The sequence below is a fragment of the Solea senegalensis genome, linkage group LG6, assembly GCF_019176455.1.
Source record: "Solea senegalensis isolate Sse05_10M linkage group LG6, IFAPA_SoseM_1, whole genome shotgun sequence".
NCBI lineage: Eukaryota > Metazoa > Chordata > Actinopteri > Pleuronectiformes > Soleidae > Solea > Solea senegalensis.
This window is the reverse complement of record NC_058026.1, coordinates 7518423-7538963: the sequence shown is the minus strand read 5'-3', so window position 1 is coordinate 7538963 and position 20541 is coordinate 7518423. Positions and strand designations below refer to the sequence as shown.

General features: G+C 41.5%; 2 protein-coding genes across 2 annotated transcripts; one reads left to right on the top strand and one right to left on the bottom strand.

The window, feature by feature from the left end:
• The first annotated feature begins 184 nt into the window (after positions 1–184).
• On the top strand, positions 185–3277 carry krt94 (keratin 94). Its single transcript, XM_044029184.1, has 8 exons — positions 185–700; positions 1062–1144; positions 1259–1415; positions 1538–1699; positions 1836–1961; positions 2526–2746; positions 2844–2857; positions 2940–3277. The coding sequence occupies exons 1-8, from the start codon at positions 272–274 to the stop codon at positions 2987–2989; spliced, it is 1242 nt and encodes a 413-aa protein (XP_043885119.1). The 5' UTR covers positions 185–271; the 3' UTR covers positions 2990–3277.
• A 5348-nt stretch (positions 3278–8625) lies between these two features.
• Positions 8626–20471, bottom strand: LOC122771549 (stromal membrane-associated protein 1-like). The gene is made up of 10 exons (XM_044029177.1): positions 20183–20471; positions 18494–18627; positions 17402–17487; positions 17217–17292; positions 17020–17082; positions 16837–16912; positions 14422–14552; positions 13277–13484; positions 12214–12551; positions 8626–9314 (listed from the first exon to the last, which is right to left on the bottom strand). The coding sequence occupies exons 1-10, from the start codon at positions 20298–20300 to the stop codon at positions 9180–9182; spliced, it is 1365 nt and encodes a 454-aa protein (XP_043885112.1). The 5' UTR covers positions 20301–20471; the 3' UTR covers positions 8626–9179.
• Between the last annotated feature and the right edge of the window lie 70 nt (positions 20472–20541).

Sequence of the window (20541 nt, the reverse complement as noted above, 5' to 3'; positions counted from 1 at the left end):
CATAATAGTTCCCTCACAGGAGTGGAAAGAAACTAAAATCTGGTCACTGAAAGAAAACAAATGGAGGTTCTGCTGCTCAGCCTGTGGTTAAAGTTTAAAGGAAAACCCCCTCCTTCCTTCTCTGCCTCCCTCCTCCCACCCAGGCCCGCCCTGGTCCAGCACTATATCAGGAGCCTGCCTTCTTTATCAAACTCCACAGTCTTGCCAAAGCCTGCAGCAGTACAGTCCTTTCTCCTCTTGTCCTCTCGTGTCCAGCAGACAGTCGTCCAAGATGTTTGGAACCAGGAGCATCAGACAGAGCCAGAGCTACAGAACAAGTTCTGTTCCCATGAAGGCTCACAGTGTGTCTGGGCTCAGCTATGGCCCACGCATCGCCTCCACCTCCGTGCGCACCGTCTCCTCTGGGTATGGAGGTGGCATGGGGATGAGCGGCGGTGGCATGGGCATGGGTATGGGCATGGGCGGCGGTGGCTTTGATCTGACCAGCGCCCTGGACCAGAGCTCCGTGCATCTGAACGAGAAGGCCACCATGCAGAACCTGAATGACCGTCTGGCCTCCTACCTGGACAAGGTCCGCTCTCTGGAGGCGGCCAACTCCAAGCTGGAGGTTCAAATCCGAGAGTACTACGAGAAGAAAGGCCCTGCAGCTGAGAGGGACTACAGCAACTACTGGGCCATCATCAACGACCTGAAGGACAAGGTATGTATGTCACTCTCCACAGCCGAGACGCCAGGAGACTCAAATGTTTGCATTGCGGTTAATGATTATCAAGGGAAGGCTTTGAAGGGTAGGAATGTAACCACTTAGCTTTGTCATGTCATCGTTATGACATGGCAATTGAGCCGTAGTTAGTGATTGTACTATTTCTATACTACTTTGATGAAATGATTGTGCATGTGTGATTTCTCAAAGCTCAGACCAAAGAAGAAAGTGTTTCACTGTAGACACGTGTTAAGTTAGTTGTGCAAACCATTCAATGCAACTGCACCACTGCACCTATCGGACTGATTTGTTTGCCTTTATACCAACTGCCAACCATTTTTGCTTTTGTTTTTTTCAGATCAATAATGCCACCATCCAGAATGCTAACATCCTGCTGCAGATTGACAACTCCAAACTGGCTGCTGATGACTTCAGGACCAAGTAAGAAAGAATCTGCTCACTCCTGCAGGGCTGCATCTAGTTAATGCCTAAGGAGGATGAGACAATGTAGCAGTTGATGTTCACCAAGTATTCTCTGTTCTCTTAACCTTTTAGATTCGAACATGAGCTGATGATGCGTCAGTCCGTCGAGGCCGACATCGCCAATCTGCGTCGTCTGCTTGACCAGACCACACTGACAAAGGCTGATCTGGAGATGCAGATCGAAGGCCTGCAGGATGAGCTGGCCTACCTCAAGAAGAATCATGCAGAGGTGACTGATGCACTTCCTCCCGCTGACTTTGACACTGGGAGCCTGCTTTAAAAGTCTGAAATTTGGTTTAAAGAAAAAAAAAGATCATGAAAGCTCACTTCATTCTCCCATTGGTTGTTTAGGAGCTGGCAGCACTGCGCTCTCAGTTAACCGGCACAATCAACGTGGAGGTCGACGCCTCGCCCCAACAGGACCTGAACAAAGTCCTGGAGGAGATCCGTGCCCAGTATGAGTCCATCACTGACAAACACCGTCGCGACCAGGAGGCTTGGTTCAACGAGAAGGTGAAATTACCCACACTTTGCAAATGCCTGGGTCTACACCCTCCACGCTCCAACCTGTAACTAAACATAATTCTGTGTGAAAGTCAAACAAGCAATCATTAAGACATGTAACTGCAACTTTATCTCCCTGCTCCAGTCGACAGTCCTGAGCAAGGAGGTGGCCATCAGCACAGAGACAATCCAGACGACCAAGACAGAGATCAGTGACCTGCGGCGCACACTGCAGGGCCTGGAGATTGAACTGCAGTCTCAGCTCAGCATGGTGAGAAAAAAAAAAACTCCAAACCATCTGTTGGCATCTCACAGAGTTTTCCTTATATGAGCAAAAATCCCCCACCCCTGTTTTGGCAAGAGGAAACAGCCAGTGATAGAGGATTGAAGAAGGAGGTTTTACTAAAAAAGAGAAGGGAGGGAAGGAGAGAGAGAGATAAGAATGATGGGAGACGGAGAGTAAAAGGAGGGAGGTGTCTCTGCTGAGGAACATATTTCAGACATCTGCTCAAATTCTGAAAAACATAAAAGAGTGTGAAGAAAAACTGCACAACTCTTGAACTGGACAGCTCAAAAAGTCATACTCCCACCCACTTCTACTCCCTCTGCCACGCCCAGCTGGAGTTAATCATTTAAAACTCCCTGCAAGAGCAACACGCTGCTCCTGCTTAACAGTAAACACAGCTAGCAGCCAGAGTGGCACTCACAACGCTAATTATGACGTTAAAAAAAGGGGAAAGCAGACATGCTTTTGTGTCCGTCTGAAATACATAATCCTAGGTGTGGCTGATGCATGTGCATGAACTGAGTGGTTTCCATTTCCCCTCTGGAACAGAAAGGGGCGCTGGAGAACACGTTAGCAGAAACAGAGAACCGTTACAGCGTCATGCTCAGCAGCTTCCAGAACACAATCAACATGCTTGAAGCAGACATCGCCAATGTGCGCGCCAGCATCGAGCAACAGGGTTACGATTACAAGATGCTGCTAGACATCAAGAGCAGGTTGGAGCAGGAGATCGCCACCTACAGGAGCCTGCTGGAAACAGAGGAGTCCAGGTAGACACTGTGATACAGGAGCATTGGAATGATGCTGATGTGATTTTTTGGAATTTGGAAATCTGACTCTCTTTACCTTTTCTCTCCCTCATCACAGACCAATTGGTTCAGGTACGTGATTTTAACAATGCCATGACATCACATGACTCCAGTGTGTTTGGTGTAATAAAAGAACTTTTTTTGTCTTTTACAGGCGGCTCAAAGACCACAGTCACAACCACCACTGTGCGTAGTTCCAGCTAAGAGGTCCAACCGGCAGAACAAGCTGTTCTCAGACACACGCAGACACAAACACACACGCCGAGTAATAAAAGCTGTTACACGAGATGAGTGAAACTGTACTGATTAAAAAAGGAAAAAAAGAAAAACAAGATTTGTCCAGTGAAGAGAAGAGAAGAAAAAGAAAGAAGAAGAGAAGCCTGTGTTAAAGTTGATGTATGAAACATTTGTCATTCAGAAGAAGAACTGTCTGATGCTGTGTGTTTGTGTTTGTGACCAGTTTGAAGAAATAAATCTGCCGATGAACATAAATGTGTTGTTTTGTGACTATGCTTTGCTTTTTGTCTTGGGAAAAAAAAAAGATTTTTCTTCCCCCCCATAAAGCCACTCTGTTTACAAAGTTGTCATGGCAACTGCATTAGATTCAGGGGGTGGGCTATGAGGAAATGTTATGTTATGTAACTGGAGCTGCTCTCAGGAAAAGGGTGAACAATGGCTAAACAGCTCCAGGGTGGAAAGCGTGAGCGTTTAGGGAAAAGAGAGCTCAACTGATGCGCTCACAACTTTAAAACTACCAGAGGAAACTTTCAGAAAAGTGCAAGTTATGTGAGCAAACACGGTGAGTGGCCCAGAGAGGTTTCTCAAACAAGGCACACCCCAGCGGCTGACTAATCTTTGCCCTAGGTTTTTCAACAGCATTACATTAAGTCTGTCACCTAGTGACAGGAACACACATGGATCAGGACAGAAAACCTGAGAGGGAATGTAAACACTAACCACACAAAGAGAGTCATTGTGGAAGCGGCAGCTATCTGCACAAGCACTTTGGCCCCTTTTTATGAAACTCCTATCGATCGCGGCTGATCGAAGAGCAGTCCTTATAAAGTTGAGGGTGGACTTCCATCGGCCTGTGGTGACTTCATATATGTTGTGAGAGTTGAAGAACTGTGTGTATGTGAACGAGAGGAGCAAAAGGGGGGGAGTGAAAATAGCATTTGAGCCTGAGCATGCTACACAGGTCAGCAGTGAGAGAGAAATCCTGTGAAGAATTCGTAATTCTCCCATGATGGTGTAATGTTGGTTTTGGAGAGGAGGGAGTTCATGGGGAGGATCAAATTGCAAAATCCAACTCCCCTCTGTGAAGCCTCACTCACCCATATTTGGACCCAGTTTGCTGCACATCAGTGTCTCCTGTAAAGTTACAATGATAGCTGATGACAAAGCCCTTCCAGTAATCCTTGTAATTAGATTAAAAAAAAAAGAGGTTCAGAGAAAGACGACGCAGCAACATCAGACCCAGATTTACCCAGATATGTGTTAACCCCTCTGGGCCTGTCTATAGCAAACTGTAAAGAAGTCAACTCATCATGAGTTCTTTGAAGACTTCACTCTGTGTTGGTGGTTTTAGTTTCACTGATTCTCTGAAGAAGTCACTATAAATAAATGTGTCCTGTGCAGGAGTTGCCCACATATGGATCCGGAAACATCAATCACAAGACATGAGAGTTACAGTAGGAGGATTCATTTTTAATCAACTCAATCTTTTGGCTCTAAAGCAAAGCATGTGGGGCCGACGAAGAACAGACTGTGGCTACACACGGACAACTACAACAAGCAAGTGGTTGGTTCTCAACTACACTGTTAACTTGATTTACTGGGCTCCTTGTATGAATGATTACTGAACCACCTCCAATGCTATTTAACTTGAACTGGTTTGACTAATTGCTTAATTTGCAGCAGACCCTTAACTTGGCACAAAAACTATCGGTACAACGTTATAAAAAAATAAAAGTTTTGGTTAATCATGATTGGTAGATGAGATGAAAAGAGGAAAGAATAGGCCGACTGTCTCCACGTGGCCGCACAAAGGAATGAGAGCAGAAGCAGAGCCAATTTGCCAACAGTCATTGCAGTATCTTCTCCCCGTCTTTGGCTGTTTGCAGTTCAGGGCCTACAGCCTGAGGCCTCGGCACAAAGTGAGGTCACGGCTGAGGAGATGTTACACCCTTGATGTCATGAAATACTTGTGCAAGAGTTCCGTTTAATTTGATAAGTGGCAAGATCACAGTGGGAACGTGAAAGCCACCGTTGATTCTCTCTCTCTCCGTCTGTCTTGATAACCGTGATAGCAGCAGGAACTTTTCCATGATGCACGCAAACTTCTGTTGTGCAACCACAAACCCAATATTCATCTGTAATCGACGTGTTGTTGATCATTTAAAGCAGAGCCGCTGCACATGCACACACATACACACTTTATTGGGACCAAAGTAGCTGAATGTTGCCGTTAATATCATTTCCATACTTTGTTTCCTCAACTTTAGGAATTGTAACGTTTTCAAATCATGAAATCATGGGAAGATGCATAGGTGGGACAAAGACATCTCGGCAGGGTTTTTAGGAATTATGTTAACTAAAGCTGAATTGAAGACTGGAGAGAAATGCTGTGTTTAACTGTAACAGCAGCCAACGCTGCACTGAACAGGGCAGCGTTATCAAAGGGGAAACACTCACTGCAAAGTGTTGATTTTATTTTTTTTTTGTGAAAAAGGGTTGAAAGTCTGACTTGAAAGTAGGTCTACTGTGTTTCCGCTGTGGCATTTTACAAACTCCAATTAATCTTGCATATCAGTGAAATGTGTAGTTAAGTATTAGTCATATCTGCAGCAGGCAAACCCAGAGTCTGAGGTCTGCATCAGCAGGAATGCTGTTCAGGGTCAGAAAGTCCATTATGGGTCTGGAGTGAGAGTGAGTGAGAGAGAGGGAACATTCTTCTTCACTTGGCTGGCGGACTCTATTCTTGACCAGTGTTAGGTTTGACACACAGGCTGAAAGGAATGCCTTGCCTCTTTGCTAAAGGCCCTGGACACTGCATGGCATCAGATCTTCCTGTGAAAGCTCCTGTGTGTCCAGGCTGCAGCGAGCCGTATACTGTAGGAACAGTTGAGAGTTAGAGAGTGGAACAAGATCCAAACCATCTTTCAGGTCCTGCCAAGCGCTTACTGGTCCTGTGCAAGCATGACCAATCACTGTCTGTCCTTTAACACTATTTTAAATATACTTTAAAGCAATGAGTATTGTCTTTTAGTGTAATGTGGCTGTTGCTGTGGTCGTGCAGTGCGGGGTGGCTGTTCAACAAGTATGACGGGTTTGAGGAACCACACCCTACATACAATCACTAGAGCTCAAGGATCAGGATGTGTCTACATGGGCGGGGCTCTCGGTGCTTACAACAGTATTATAGTATCTGTGCTGCATGCTATCATAAAAGAACAAGCTTTCTTTCTTTCTGTGGTGAGTGCAAAACATGATTTTGTGCAGTCAGTGCAGTCACTTCGTAAGCCTCCCATGGGCTGGGTGGATGTGTACTGGAACATATCCCGGCATGCACTAGGTGGAGACACCCATGTGTTTAAAGAAATGCGTTCTGTTGAAAGCCCCATTTAGGAGCGTAAAAGTGAGAGCCAATGCTCGGTTAATAGAAACACAGATCAAAAGTGCTCGGTGGCAGAGTGAGGCACATTTTCCCTACAAAACTGCTACTGCTGATGCTCCTGTAGCATGACTCTGATTTTCCAATTTTTTTTGTGAGCCCGTGGCTTATAATAAACTTCAACAAAAGAGCATTCATTGCACCGGTTGTAAAAAAAAGAAAAAAAAAAAGTAGTGGCAATATGAACCTGATGTTCAGTATGAGGTATTGCCACAAGAACAACTCAGCAACAAGCACATATGGTGTACTGTATACCTAAATAAATAAAGTCAGGGCTGCTACCAATCAAAAATAAAACAAAATTGAATTTTTAATTTATAGTAAATTCACATTGGCAGAAAACAGTAAGAAGTTATAGTGTGATCTTGACTCTGCATGTCGAGGTGTAGGTCTCTACAGGGCCACTCCCTTCTACAAAGTTTAATACAACACTGCCCCCAACTGCTGCTCTTCACTTTACAGTCTGACTTAAATACACATTAAAATTACGATTTAACACACAGCGAGTGAAACCTGACATTCATGGAGGAAAACCCAAGTCCTTGTCTGCACATTCTCAACATCACACTCGTCTAACAATAGACACAGAAACCAAGCATGAAGCCACTTCTCTGCCATTTCAAAGTAACACACCTATGATACAATGGGTCAAACAGCTGGTTGGGCACACACCTCGGTGCTTCACTGTGAACAACCTGGTGTAAGAAGTGTAAAAAAGGCGACGAGTGTGTTTGTCTGAGAGAGGGAGTGGTGGAAAAGGGAAGCGGAAGAGTAGCCTGTAACCACACCTGCTGTCAGGACAAAGTGTAACAACCAGATCTGGCTGAAGAGAAGTTTTTATTCAAGCTTTCGTTTTGTCTCTGCAAATGTTTTTGCTGTGTTCCTGTACCGCACTCTGTTTGGAATATGTTCTCGTCTGGTCTGATTTTCAGTGATTTTCTTGACTGATTTTACAATGTGTAGGAAATACATAAATCAAAAGAAGCAATAAATCTGGGATGTTCTGCAAGTTGTGTGTGTGTGGCTTTTTGACAAAAGTTTTTCGACATCGTGTTTAACCAATTACAAACAGCTGCAGACAATTGCCCATAATTAGACTCCCAATAAAAAGCTAATATACACCTGAAGAAAAAAAAGATGCTGCACCCTGTGACAGCCAAAACCACACAGCAATTCATCACACCTGGAATTAAGTCAGCGTGCAAGCAACTGCCAAAACAAACACGCATCATTGTTTCCCAACACCTTGGCAGCTATCAGAAAAATCTTATAAATGTGCACAGATTTATTTTGTTAATAGATTTATTTATGGATGAATTGTTAAATGCCCTACAAGCATTTCACTCTCTACAATCGCCTGCGTACAAAGAACAGACATTCTTCATGGACCATGATGTCACAGCTTGGGTGCATGAAGATGTTTCAAGTGCAGTGTTCAAATCAATTCGGCTTGGTTAGGTTTGGGTGGGATTATGAAGCATTTTGCAGTGGGAGAACAGTGCCATCTAAAGGTTTGGAGAAACGATTGCTTACAGTACGATGTAGGTGTGTTGAACTCACACACACACACACACACACCAGGCACTGCCAGGCAGGAGGAAAAGAGGACGACCACAGGAAGGTCCGTGGATGTTGTTGTGAAGGAGGAAATAAGGCAGGCGAATAAAGGAAGAAGCCGAAAGAAGATTTCATCCATTTTTACACACCAGTAGTTGAACAGACACAAACAGGGCCCATGGAGAAACCTGGTGCCTTGCTCATGGGCACCCAAGCCATTGACCCACACCGTGATTTGAACCCACCAGCAGTTACAAGCAACCAATTCCTTTGCTCTGGGCTGTCCTAAATTATTTTTTTAGAGCTATGGGGTGTCAGATACATGCTCAGGGGTACTTCTTTTATGACCTGGTAGGATTTGAACTGACAACCTTCCAGTTACAAGCCAGGTCCCATCTCCCACTTGCCATGGGCTTAAATGTAGTCTGGCTGCAGCAGTAGGATTTAGCACCTCAGTGGATCAGGAGAGTGTGAAAATAAACAGGCACAAGAAACCATGTTCTCCACCAACGCACTGAACGCACCAGTGCACCTGATCCTAAACAAAACCTCAGTCTGTTTACACCTGACATCAAAACAAAGACCCTGATTGAAGACACATCAAAGCACATTATTTATTATCACTTTAATTTTTATAGGGGAACCACAAGTACTTTAAAAGAAGGTTATACAGCGCTGTACATTCGGGGAGTAGTACTGACTGACTCCATAGTCACACAGTATCTTCTCCCTTTAAATACGATTCATTTAAATGTTCTATAATCTTATCATGATACAGTGATACAATAAAAGCTTGTGTAACTGGTCCTGCAGCTTTCCTGATATGTCGATATCATTTTTGTTGGGACTATTTTCTCTTTGTAGTTTCCAAAAAAAGGAAAAGTAAAGTTATGTTCAAAAACCATATGACAGGCAGAAACTGCCAGGCTGTAATCCTGCACGACTCCCAATCCACTCACACAATAGAGAGAAAGAGAGACAGAGAAAGGGAGAAGGGGAGAGAGAGAAAAAAAAAACAAGATACAATTTTTCATGTTCTGAAGGCTGGTCTGTGACGGAGATGGACATCAGTTCATAGCGAAGGACAGAGAAGCACAAGATATACATTTGCACTTTCTGTGACTCCAACTCTTACTCTGCCCAGCCATCGACCCGCTTGACGGCTCACTTCCATAGCTGTGTGCTCAGAGTCTGGCCAGATCCAGCCGCTGCCCAGCCACCCATCGCTGCAGTCGGCTGACCGAAGGTCATCTGACCACCAGCACCATTCAGAGTCAAACCTGACATCTGTTGGTTCATCTGAGGGTGAGAGGGTGAGAGGCAGAGAGAGCAAGTGTGAGCAACACTGCTGGATGAACATCAAAGAAACCTGCGATTATTGATTTATGACACCCAGCTTGACTTGAATAATGGCAAGACTTATTGAGACATAATAACCTGCATTAATCACACTGTACATCCACACTTGTTGCCATTCCAAGTTTCAGCAGAGAAAATATTCAGATCTCCAGGTAACGCCATCATTGCCACATTCCACAGCTTGAAAACCATGGTGCTCTCAGTAGAAGGATAAAGTAAAATGTATCCATCTCTGCTATGACTTACTATGAAACACAATAGGGTAACAATTCCCACGATGCCACACTGCTTCCCTGCATCATCAAACTAAGTCATTTTCAATAACAGGACGCACAGGAGGTCACGATGACCTTCAAGTGAATGTTTTGGCCATTGTCACCATGGAGGTGCAAAATATTTTCTTCTATTTGCCTTCTAGTAGTCAGAGTTTGGTTTGCTCCACTAACAAATCTCAAGTGCAGACATTCTGACAACCTGTCTTGAGCTAAATTGACAAAAATGAATTACCATTATATATATATACACAGTATATATATATATATATTAACAACCAGTTAATTTGGTCTGTGTTTCATTGGTCTGTGTAGATACAGTACACTCTTTTTGTGTGCGTTACCACAAACACGTTTTAAGTTTCTTTCCTTTCTTTGTTTTTGGTTTGGCTTTAATTTCCTGTTCTTTCTTTTGTAATGAGCACATGTGATTTGCATGTGCATTTGCTCGGTTTACCAAAACTAAATAAAGTAAAAAAGAAACTGTTGATATGTCCTATGCAGTAACTTACATTAAGAGTTTTACATGGAATACAAAAATACCTTTTCCTAAACTAACTAGGAAATTATGTTATATATTATGTTATTCACGCAGAGACACAAAGTTGTCTTTGTGTATGTAATGGTTTCTGTTTTCATGGATGTTCCTGGTAATGTTCAAAACCTACTTGGAGATACTAAAATGATCTGCATCACTGTTCCACTTCTTAAAAAAAAAAAAAATTCAGGTTTGTGCTGCCATCTAGTGGTTGTTTAACACCAAACCAACACAGTGTACAACATGACCTCTAACAATGCACCATTATAAAAAGAATCATTGCAGCCGAGTGTGGTCACATGTGAGACTAATCACAACCATTATTAGTGCCACAGACTAGATTCAGAGTGTGTTTTATGATCAATATCTGTCTTTTAAATGCTGATGACCTGGTTATTTCCAGTCCATGCAGCATTTATTAAAAGGTGCACTCACAGTACAGGTAAAGATTATGACATCAGATACAACAGAGAGTCAAAGGCAGACAGGACAAGAAATTACTGAGCCCTGCTTTTTATTTGCGTGACTCTCCTCTCACAACGTGCAAGGAAATAAAAATACCTCGGCCATTTCATCACTGAGACGTTGAACGATGACAGAGATGTTTATTGACAGTGCTGTAAACTTCATTCTCAAGCTAATACCATGTGATGTACATTTTTAATGTGCGTTGTCAATGACAACTGTTCATTCTTTAGGGCTTTCTGCACACCTATGTACACTAGGAATGGGGCAGATTAACCAATAAGCAGAGACAAGCGGAGTATTTGCGTGTCCGTCCATGACACCTGTTCTGTGTATTTATTTGTGAGTTAATTAAAGATGTTAAAGTGGTTAATTGGTCAGCCTGCTGTCTAATTGCATCATGTTGTGTTAAATTGTACTGGGGAGTAAATTGTATCACATCTGTAGATGCTACTTATGATCCTTTAATTTATCTGAGCATTGGCTTTATCAGTTTATCAATATTTGTACCATATCAGCCGCAGACCAGAGATGCACAACCCTAACGTACACACACAGTGCATCTTTGGTGTGAGGAAAGAGTTGAAGAACCACTATCTCCACCATATAGAGAGAATGTATGCAGGAAAATAGTTTGGACAGTTTCACCATAGATACCACCATAACCACGGTTATGTGATCCATAAATACTTCCTTCATGCAGTCTGTGTACCACAGACATCCACATGAAAGTCTCGAAAAGCTAAATGCTGTAGATATTAATAGTTATTATTATGGGACGTATGAGGAAAAGCAGTATAAAGAAGCTCAAGGTGGCACACGATGAGGCATCAAGGCCGCTGCTTCAGGTTTCAAGGTGGAAGAGCAGTTTTGTGAGTCATGTGAGGCACGTTTTAATGACTTTGTATCTACGCAACACACAAAACCAAGCAGTTCCATTTCGGTGTAGTGAACTGAATCATTACAATCAGTTAATTAAATATATTGGTTCATTACTTCATGCATGACCGGAGCACAGACTCCATCTGACACAGTCACTGAACTAAAATATGGCTCACGATCGGTGGCTTTCAGCAACGCTGTCGCTACATAAAACCTCGGTTAAATATTGAGATTTTAAAGATTTCCTTTGCTAAATGTTGGTTTTTAACACGTTTTCAGGATTTTTCAGTAAGTCTTTTTTGGCATTGTTTGGTTTGTTTCCACGCTCATGACTCTTCCAGTGACGACACTCTCTGACCAATCAGTGGCCAGCAGTCGGTCGACATCAGACTTTAGTATTGGCTCAACCCACTTGGAACTTTGCCAGAGCAGGTACTTAAAAAAAAAGCACCAGGTAACAGGTACCATCACTAATGAAAAAGCAAAATAAACCCGAGTAAAAAAATAGCATCATAAAGGCTTTACCCAGCCTGAGGAAGTGCTGATTTCCATATTCATCCACGCTCAGAAAACTCTGGGCAGATGCCAATATATGAATTGTATTTTATTAATCATGTGGTATATTGGACCCGCATTACTATTTTATTTATTTTGTGGTAAACTCATAAAACTGTCTGCATACCTGACCCATGTTCCACTGAGTCTGCTGCCCGGGCTGGATGGCGTACATGCCCTGAGCAGGTAACATGCCTGCAGGCATCGCACCGCCCTGTGGTCCCATCATTCTTGGGGCCATGCCCATCACACCTGTACCAGGTGCATTTCCCATGAAGCCATTAGGCATCGTCATGCCGACCATCATTCCTGGACTGGGCCCCATCATGGCTGTCCCGCTCTGAGCCATCATGGCACCCATGACTGTGGTGGGTGGCATGGCCGTGCCCATGCCGGGGAAGGCCTGATAACCAGCAGGGGCCTGGACAGGAAACTGCATCTGGGAGGGGCCCATGAACATGCCAGCTGGAGGGGGAAGAAGACGGATACGCGTGTTATGCTATGTGTGAAAGAGTGAGGTTGGAAAATATTTTGCTATACGAGACTAGATATTTGAGACACGTGTTTGTATTTTCGGCAAAGATATTAGGAGACATTTATGGAATTGTTGATGTAAAATGGGCACATGTTATTACTTGCTCCCTTTGGACCTTGCTAAAGGACATTCACAGCTTCCTTGGTGAGTTAAATGTTACCTTGAGAGACAGGAATATCGGCATGAAAAAAAAAATGTCCAGGTACAGACACGGATTCGATCTGTAGCTCGGGAAAAACAGACAGTGTCACTGAACAACTGCTGATAAACAGTAAAGGTGTTTGGCCTCGAGTCTGTTCATAATAATCAAACCAAGCTCTTAGATTTTTGAGCTTCTTAAGTGTGAATTATTTTTCTGGTTTCTTTGCTCCATAAAACAAGACAATTGAGAACATGATTATTTCGAGGTTTGGGAATGTTTTCTGACATTTTATGGACCAAACAATTAATGTATTCATTGAGAAAATAATCTACAAATGTATTCATTAAAAATAATCTTTAGTTAAAGAAAAACATTAGGGGTGTTGTTTTTGGCCTGAGTTCACCCTCTTCGTGTAAAAATGTAGTAGTTGTTTTAAAGGGAAGTTACAGAACATCAACATGATAAAGCTTCTGCTTCTGTTTTTGAGACTAGTGAAGCATGACACTTCCTTACCAGGTGGCTGTGGGTGGGACATGTTGTTAGTTCCATAGAGGGACAGGATGGAGTCCTTGGACAGGGGCTTCTTGGTCATGTCGTCTGTTTTAGTGGTGCTACTGCTGTCACAGAACAGGTCAAGTTCTCCCTGCGCCGACCCTGAGCTGGCTCCTACTCCTGCTGCTGGAGCTTGTGTCGGGGTGCTGGCCGCGTTACTAGAGCTCACCTGGGGGAAGGGAAAGAAATCCTGTGATGTTTAGACATGTTTTCATTCATTTAAAAAAAAAAAAAGAAAGACAGAAGGGGAAAACAATCACCTGTTAAAACCTTTAATGAAATAAAAGTGTTCTACCTAAAGGACTGCATAGAAAACAATCTTCAGCAATCAGTTCCATTTAAAACAGTTAATTAATAAACTGGCTGTTGTTAGTCTATCTTGTATAAAAAGGCTAATAGTAATTAAATCTCCACCTAATAAAAATGAATTCTAACAGTACTCGCTGTGCCAAGGCAAAGTAACATCAAATTGATTTTGCTCCCTGCCCACTTCGCTATATGTAAATGCATGTATGTATGTATATATATATATATACACACACACATACATACATACATACATATATACACATACATACATACATACATATACATATATAGACACACATACACCTATATATACACATATAGGTGATTTAAACTTGCGATGGCATTTCAAAAACTGTGTTTCTGAAGCACACTAAACAAATTAGTCTATAAAATTGTCCAATCATACGCCAGGAAATTGTGATTTATTAATTTTTCTGTAAATATAAAAGCACAATGTGCCCTTGTTCCATCCCTGTACAGTAGGATATTCTGCTTTTCTCTTATACCACTGTCAATATTATATTGAAAGACCAACTTAGACATTCAATCACCTTTGTTGGAAATTACAAATGAATGAAACTCATGTACAAAATCATTGGTCAGTGCTTCTTTTCATTTGAGTTCATCTGAGTATCAGTGTTGCTGTCTTGTGGCTGCTGGTAAGTGTTCAACAACTTGTTTTTATTACACACTTAATTTCAGTTCTGCAAATAGACTATCATTACAATTCAACCCTGCTGAGTAATATTTAGACGTTAGCACTAAATTAGGACTTGGGAGTTGCTACACAGTTTTACCTGAGGAAACTGAGCTGCAGACGTGGACACAGGGAGGGGGTTGGATACCATGGGGCCGAATATATCCAGGTCATTGTTGTTCTGGCTTGTGCTCGTGCTACCATTGTTAGCTGATGATGCTGCTGGTGTGTCTGTGAGAGAAAGGTGAAAAAATAAAAATAAAAACCATACACTAGGGAAAACAACACTGTGAAAACTCAGCATAACTCATGATTTTCTACCTGCATCCACCAAGAACTTGTGAAAAATCATAAATATAATAAAATCTTAATACACAAACTACTGTGAAAAGTGGTTTGAAACCAAAACAACTTGTGTGTTAATATGGGTGTGTTTATTTATTTATTGAACTACTTTGCCCTCCCACAGAAGCACAACAGCCTGCACAGTGAGAATAATATTTAGTACAGTACAAAATGAATCAGCTTACCCTAAGTAGCTCATCGGCCACAGAACAAAAACAACAGTTAACATTCCACCCAAATAACGCAATACCACTCTATGCCATTCAGTAACGTACATTTTATCCTCTTATCACTCTTATCTTAAATGAAACTGCTGAAATTAAGTTACTATTGCCTGAGAGACGGAATTCATTCAAACAATATCGTCATATCAAATAAAACAATGGATAAACAATAATCTGTACTTTTACCCATATATATCATTATGAAAAGCTACAAACATAGGCCAAACGTTTGATAATATATTAGGACAGAAATGACCACATAACTACCACATGGACACTGACAGACTTGGTGTAAACCTACACTATACAAACCAGTAGAGCTGAAGCGATTAATCGTAGAATCAATTATTAAATTAATCAACAACTATTTTGATAATCGAATAATTGGTTTGAAGCTTTTTTCATGATTAAAACAATATTTTCCAATTTAAGCTTCTTAAATGTATTTTCTTCATTTCTTTGCTCTGGATAACAAATAAATCATTAAAAGTCAATGATTTTGGTTTGTGGACAAAACAAGACATTTGAGAACATCATCATTTCCAGGTTTGACGAACACCGATCAACATTTAAGGTTTTCTGATATTCTGAACACAAAACGATTAATCGAGAAAATAATCGACAGATTAATCGATTATGAAAGCATTCGTTAGTTGCAGCTCTACAAACCAGTATCTCCCCTCTAACTAGTGTTTACAACACCAAGACTCACTACATTTCAATTGGACTGCCACACTTAAACACACAGGTCAGTCCAAGACAAAAGTGAAAGTGACGGCTAATACCAGTAATCTACTGTGCCTATTCTATCTGGTCACCATAGACACATATCTTAATGTATGCATCAAATTACTTAAAAGTGCAGGATAAAGAAGACCAGCTCCGAGTAATTCTGGATTCATTTCACAACTTGTAGAGCTCTCTATTGCAGAAATGACAGAACAATATTAACCCTGGTCCCTCTCCTTGTCTGACACCTTTAATAGCCAGAACAAGTTTTCTTAGAAAGTAAATCCACAGAGTCGCCTTCAGCTAGACTCCTAAAACAACATTCTGCCAAGACTGAGTGCCTTGTTACTCGCTATGTCTATTGCTGTATTCAAGTGGAACTTGAAAACCTGCGACAATGACATACACGTCACGTTGGGGACATCCTGAACTTTCAGAAAAGGGCATTTCCTGTGGTAAAACACAGTGAATGAGTATGAAGTCACTCATAGGTCTTTTTTCCTGATCTTGAGAGGCATAATGTTGCATATTCCAACACTGATCCTCCAAAATAAGGCACCAACAGCATTTACATCTAGATTTGCATCAACAACAAGAAACAAGAAGTTACTACTAGGTCTCTAATGTTGAGTCAGCAGCTGCAGCACTTCCTCAAGCTGACAGTAGTTTCCTGCTACAAAGTGTATAGTGCAAAGCAGCAGGATGGGTTGCATAGTTTGCATTAAGATCAACAGACTTCATTATAGCTCAGCAAACACCAGATTCAAAATCAGTAAACGTGGCTAGATATTTAGTGTTAATACTCATCAGGCTAACGTGTTCACAGTGACAACACAAGCTGCAGATGGTAATGGTTACAGTTTGGCCCTGAATCCTGAGCCAGTGTCAGTGCTCAATGCAGTCCTGCTCTGCTGCGTGTGAAGGCACAGTTTTACACAATCTCAGGTACAACACGATATGGGTGGAGACTTTCTGCATCCACCAAATACACAGCACGATACACTACACTGTTGTTTCTGAGGTAATAGAGACTCATTAGTTGACATTGACATTTACAGTATGTGGCACATAAAGTCCATAAAATGTTAGCACCAACCCAACGATTTTATGAAGTGATTCATTAAGCATCATCGTAAACAAAACAATTTTAAGCGAGGGCCATTTTAGCCCGATTCCACAAACACACATATTTATAAGGTCCATTTCAGACTACTCACCAAGGCCTAGTAGGTTCACAGAGGGTTCTGAAGTCTTTGAGGGACTGATTTTAGGAACTGGCCGAGGTTCTTCACTCTATGAATAAATTAAGAGTTTTAATAAGCAATTTTAATTTAATGGAGTACAACAAACTGCAGACAAGCGTGTTTAAACAGCTCTACTAATGAGTGTAATTGTGATACCTTGGTGTAGGATGACACCTTGCTCCCTCTGTCTGTCTCTCTCTCTTTCTTGCTATCTTTTGGCTGAAAACACAAAAGGAACTCAACATGAACCACGGGTGTATGCAAGTACGAAAAGCAATGATGGACAGCTGATCCAGCTTTAAGTTCAAATGTTAGGATTAAGCTTTAAGTTAAACATGTTAGACTGTGCTTACACTGCTCCCATTGGTCACATTCTTGCTGTAGTATTTCTTCTTCTCATATTTATCCCTGATAAAGAATTCCACAGCTCTGGGTCAGAGTTAAAGGGAAAAAAAGAGGTGGCACACAAAGCTAAAATGCATGACTTTCAAATGTACGTCCATTCAGTCTAAGTGGGTCTGCGCAAAGTGAAGGATACTGGTCTGTTTGAGGTCTTCTGAAGCTATCTGGAAGGTTGGCCTCGTAGAGCTGCCTGGCCTTGGTGTTACCCATGTCCTGTATACTCTGAAAACAGTAAAGACAGAAGAGTTAATAGGACCAGAGACGATTTTCCCTCAAGGCACTCTGAAATATTTAAAGGTCACCCCACTGAATTAAGACACGATTGGCTTGTTCATCATCAGCAATGCAACTATGACAGTGAAAACAGTGTTGCAGTGTTTTATGTGGTTCCAGTGGAGCTCTTTGATATATGGGAAAATAACCCTAATGATGTTATCAAGGTTTTTGTGATCTTGGCTTGAGCCTTGTAGCAAACTGGGGGGCTTTAATGCAAAAGATGAGGATGTAAACCAGATGAAAAACAATATTCACTGTGCAATATGTTTAAAAAAGTATGAGAGCTCACCACATCAAAATATGAACTACTCAATATTCTAATGCATGGACGGGATGTTTAAGATGTGAATTATCATTACTGAGATAATTAACAGTGGAGTGTAAACCTTGGGCTAAATATGCTGCATAACATGCATCCTAAATTGCAGCCTTTGAAATTTGATTATATTAATTTTGAATTGAAAATGATGAATTATTCAGCCCTAATGCAACTTTTCATGGATTCTGTGTTTAAATGGTTTATATAGTAGCTGGGATATAATAGTAGCTTTCAGGTTTCACAGTTGTAATTATGATGTGGATGTTAATGGTTATTTGTAATGTGGAAAATGGTTATTATGGTAATGTGCAAACTATATGATGCAGCTGTCTGAAAGGCTATCATGTTACAGTATGGAAAAGGAGAAGGCGAGGGTGTGATTGGGAGTGAAATGTAAACTGAGTCAGCTTCTGCTGCACAACTGGAAGTACCGCTCACACTACTACTTCCTAGTACAACTACTGACAGAGTTCAGAGGCACTGAAGCATAATTACAATGTGACAGATATGCAAAGCAAAAGGAGGCTGACTACACTTTTGTATGTCCTATAAAACAAAGATTTGTCACCAGACTAATCGTAAACTAAGGCTCTGATAAATCATGACCAAAATATTAAATCAACCACACAGTACCTGGATTTGGTCTGTGGTCCATTGGTCCAGGTTGACAGACTTCACTCTGGATATATGTACTCCAAGGTTCCTGTGGATGCCAGCACATCGAATGCAAATAAATACTCCCAGATTCCAGGATGCCCATCTTGGACCTAATAAAAAAGGGGGAACAAGGGGGCAGATTGTGGATTTTAAAACAGACAGATGTTTGACAAAAAACTCCAACAATCCAATAAGAGGCTTGTTTTCGGACATCCTGAGTAAATAACTGTTACTAAATAAGTAATAACTTTCTTATTTACACCTGTTCTACTGCTAATTAATTAAAATATTAGCAGTAGCCCATCACGTAGTAGCAACGCAAAGCATTTGGGCATGTAGACATGGTCAAGATGACTTTGAAGCTGAAGTTACAACCGAGTATCAGAATGGGACAGACAAGTGATATAAGTGACGTTTGAGTATTTTTAGAAACTGCAGGGATTTTCATGCACAATGATCTCTAGCTCTATTATAGTAAGGCAATAGTAACTCACACAACTTGTGTATACAGAGGACCATTACTGAATACCCAAGGCATCAAATCATAAGACAACAGTTTGCATGGGACAATAAAAGCATGGTTTTTAATGAATTAATGACACATTTAATAATACATTTATGTAATTATTTAATGGTGTATTCATTTATTTAATTTTGGCACTTTTAGTCCTTCATAACACAGAGGCTAAGATATGATATATATTACGATACTTATTTTAGGAGATGTTTAAGTCTCAAGACTACCATCACAGCATTTGCTGCTGTATCAATATTCTGTGATATTGTTGTTGTTGTTGTTTTTTGGCACAAACCCAATTGGTAACACTATAATTATTGTATATTTATATGTATAACCATAATAATACTAATGCTTTATGTGTAGTATTGTAGACTGCATCCACTTGCATTTGCAGTTTATTCATGTCAGTTTCAACAGTGTTTGTACAAAAAAGTAAACCCACAGAAAATGCTGCCAAACTGTCAAACGCCTCCAACAGGTTGTTTAATTAACTGTTAAAGCTAGGGATGGTACAACACCACAATACCACTTTATCATGTTCGATATGACACTGATATCACAAACTCCAAGTATCTGTCGATGCCAAAATGAGTCCAACGCAGTCATTTTTCAACTATGAACCTGTCAACAAAACGTGTGCTACTTCAAAGACACAATTCTCTTTCTTTGCAGCAATATTCAACCAAGCCAGACGTATCCTTGTGTTGTACTGAGAACAATTTACTCCTTTTCAAACATGTGAGAGATGTAAATGTGTTGTCATTGCAAATGTTGCACGAGTTTGAGAAAACAAACAAAAAAACTACCCATCTAAGATTGACAATAAATTGAGGAGTTCTGCTCTAGAGGACAAGCAAATTGCCACAGTTTTGTGTAACAGCAGCGTCACAAGAAGACTGAGCTGAGGGAGAGGATGGCGCTTTTGTGGCTTTAGAGAAGTTAGCTCGACAGTTAGCCACTTCATTTAGCTTAAGGGGAAGACATGTCAGCTGACTAGCCTGAGCCACTAACAAACTAGCGGGTTAGCCTAGCTAGGCTAATCAACGCATATGTTATCATGTTGCTAAGCGTTAGCGGTGGATAGCTGGGGTGAAACAGTAAACTTTGAAAAGAACAAAAAAACAACGACAAAGGGAGCGTCTCACCTTTCGCCTCGCAGTCGGCGCAGTACTTGTTGTCGTCCTCTCTCAGCAGTTTGGACAGGATGGCCTGGTGCTGCTCGTTCAGTTTCTGGGCCTTCTCTCTCTCGGAGCGGGTCGTCATGTTTGCGGCGGCTGTGGTCGCACTTTCTTAACTACGAAGACTTTACTATAATCCGTCTTAAATGGGAGTATATGAATGTTAAAAGACCATAATCAAAGGACTGGGCGACTCCGAGTGGGCTATGAAAACACCCGGAACCGGAATCTTTCTCCGCCCACAGGAATTCTAGAGTTGACGCGGCGGCGGCTCTGGATTGGACGAGAGTCGTGACGTGGACTGACGCACAGTTAAAATGTGTGTG

Coding starts and splice junctions, on each gene's coding strand:
- krt94 (XM_044029184.1), top strand. CDS start 272: ATGTTTGGAACCAGGAGCATCAGACAGAGCCAGAGCTACAGAACAAGT. Junction 1,416..1,537: donor TCAAGAAGAATCATGCAGAG/GTGACTGATGCA, acceptor TTGGTTGTTTAG/GAGCTGGCAGCACTGCGCTC. Junction 1,700..1,835: donor AGGCTTGGTTCAACGAGAAG/GTGAAATTACCC, acceptor TCCCTGCTCCAG/TCGACAGTCCTGAGCAAGGA.
- LOC122771549 (XM_044029177.1), bottom strand. CDS start 20,300: ATGACGACCCGCTCCGAGAGAGAGAAGGCCCAGAAACTGAACGAGCAG. Junction 18,628..20,182: donor CGCCGACTGCGAGGCGAAAG/GTGAGACGCTCC, acceptor CTTTTTTATTAG/GTCCAAGATGGGCATCCTGG. Junction 14,553..16,836: donor TGTGAACCTACTAGGCCTTG/GTGAGTAGTCTG, acceptor TTTCTCTCACAG/ACACACCAGCAGCATCATCA.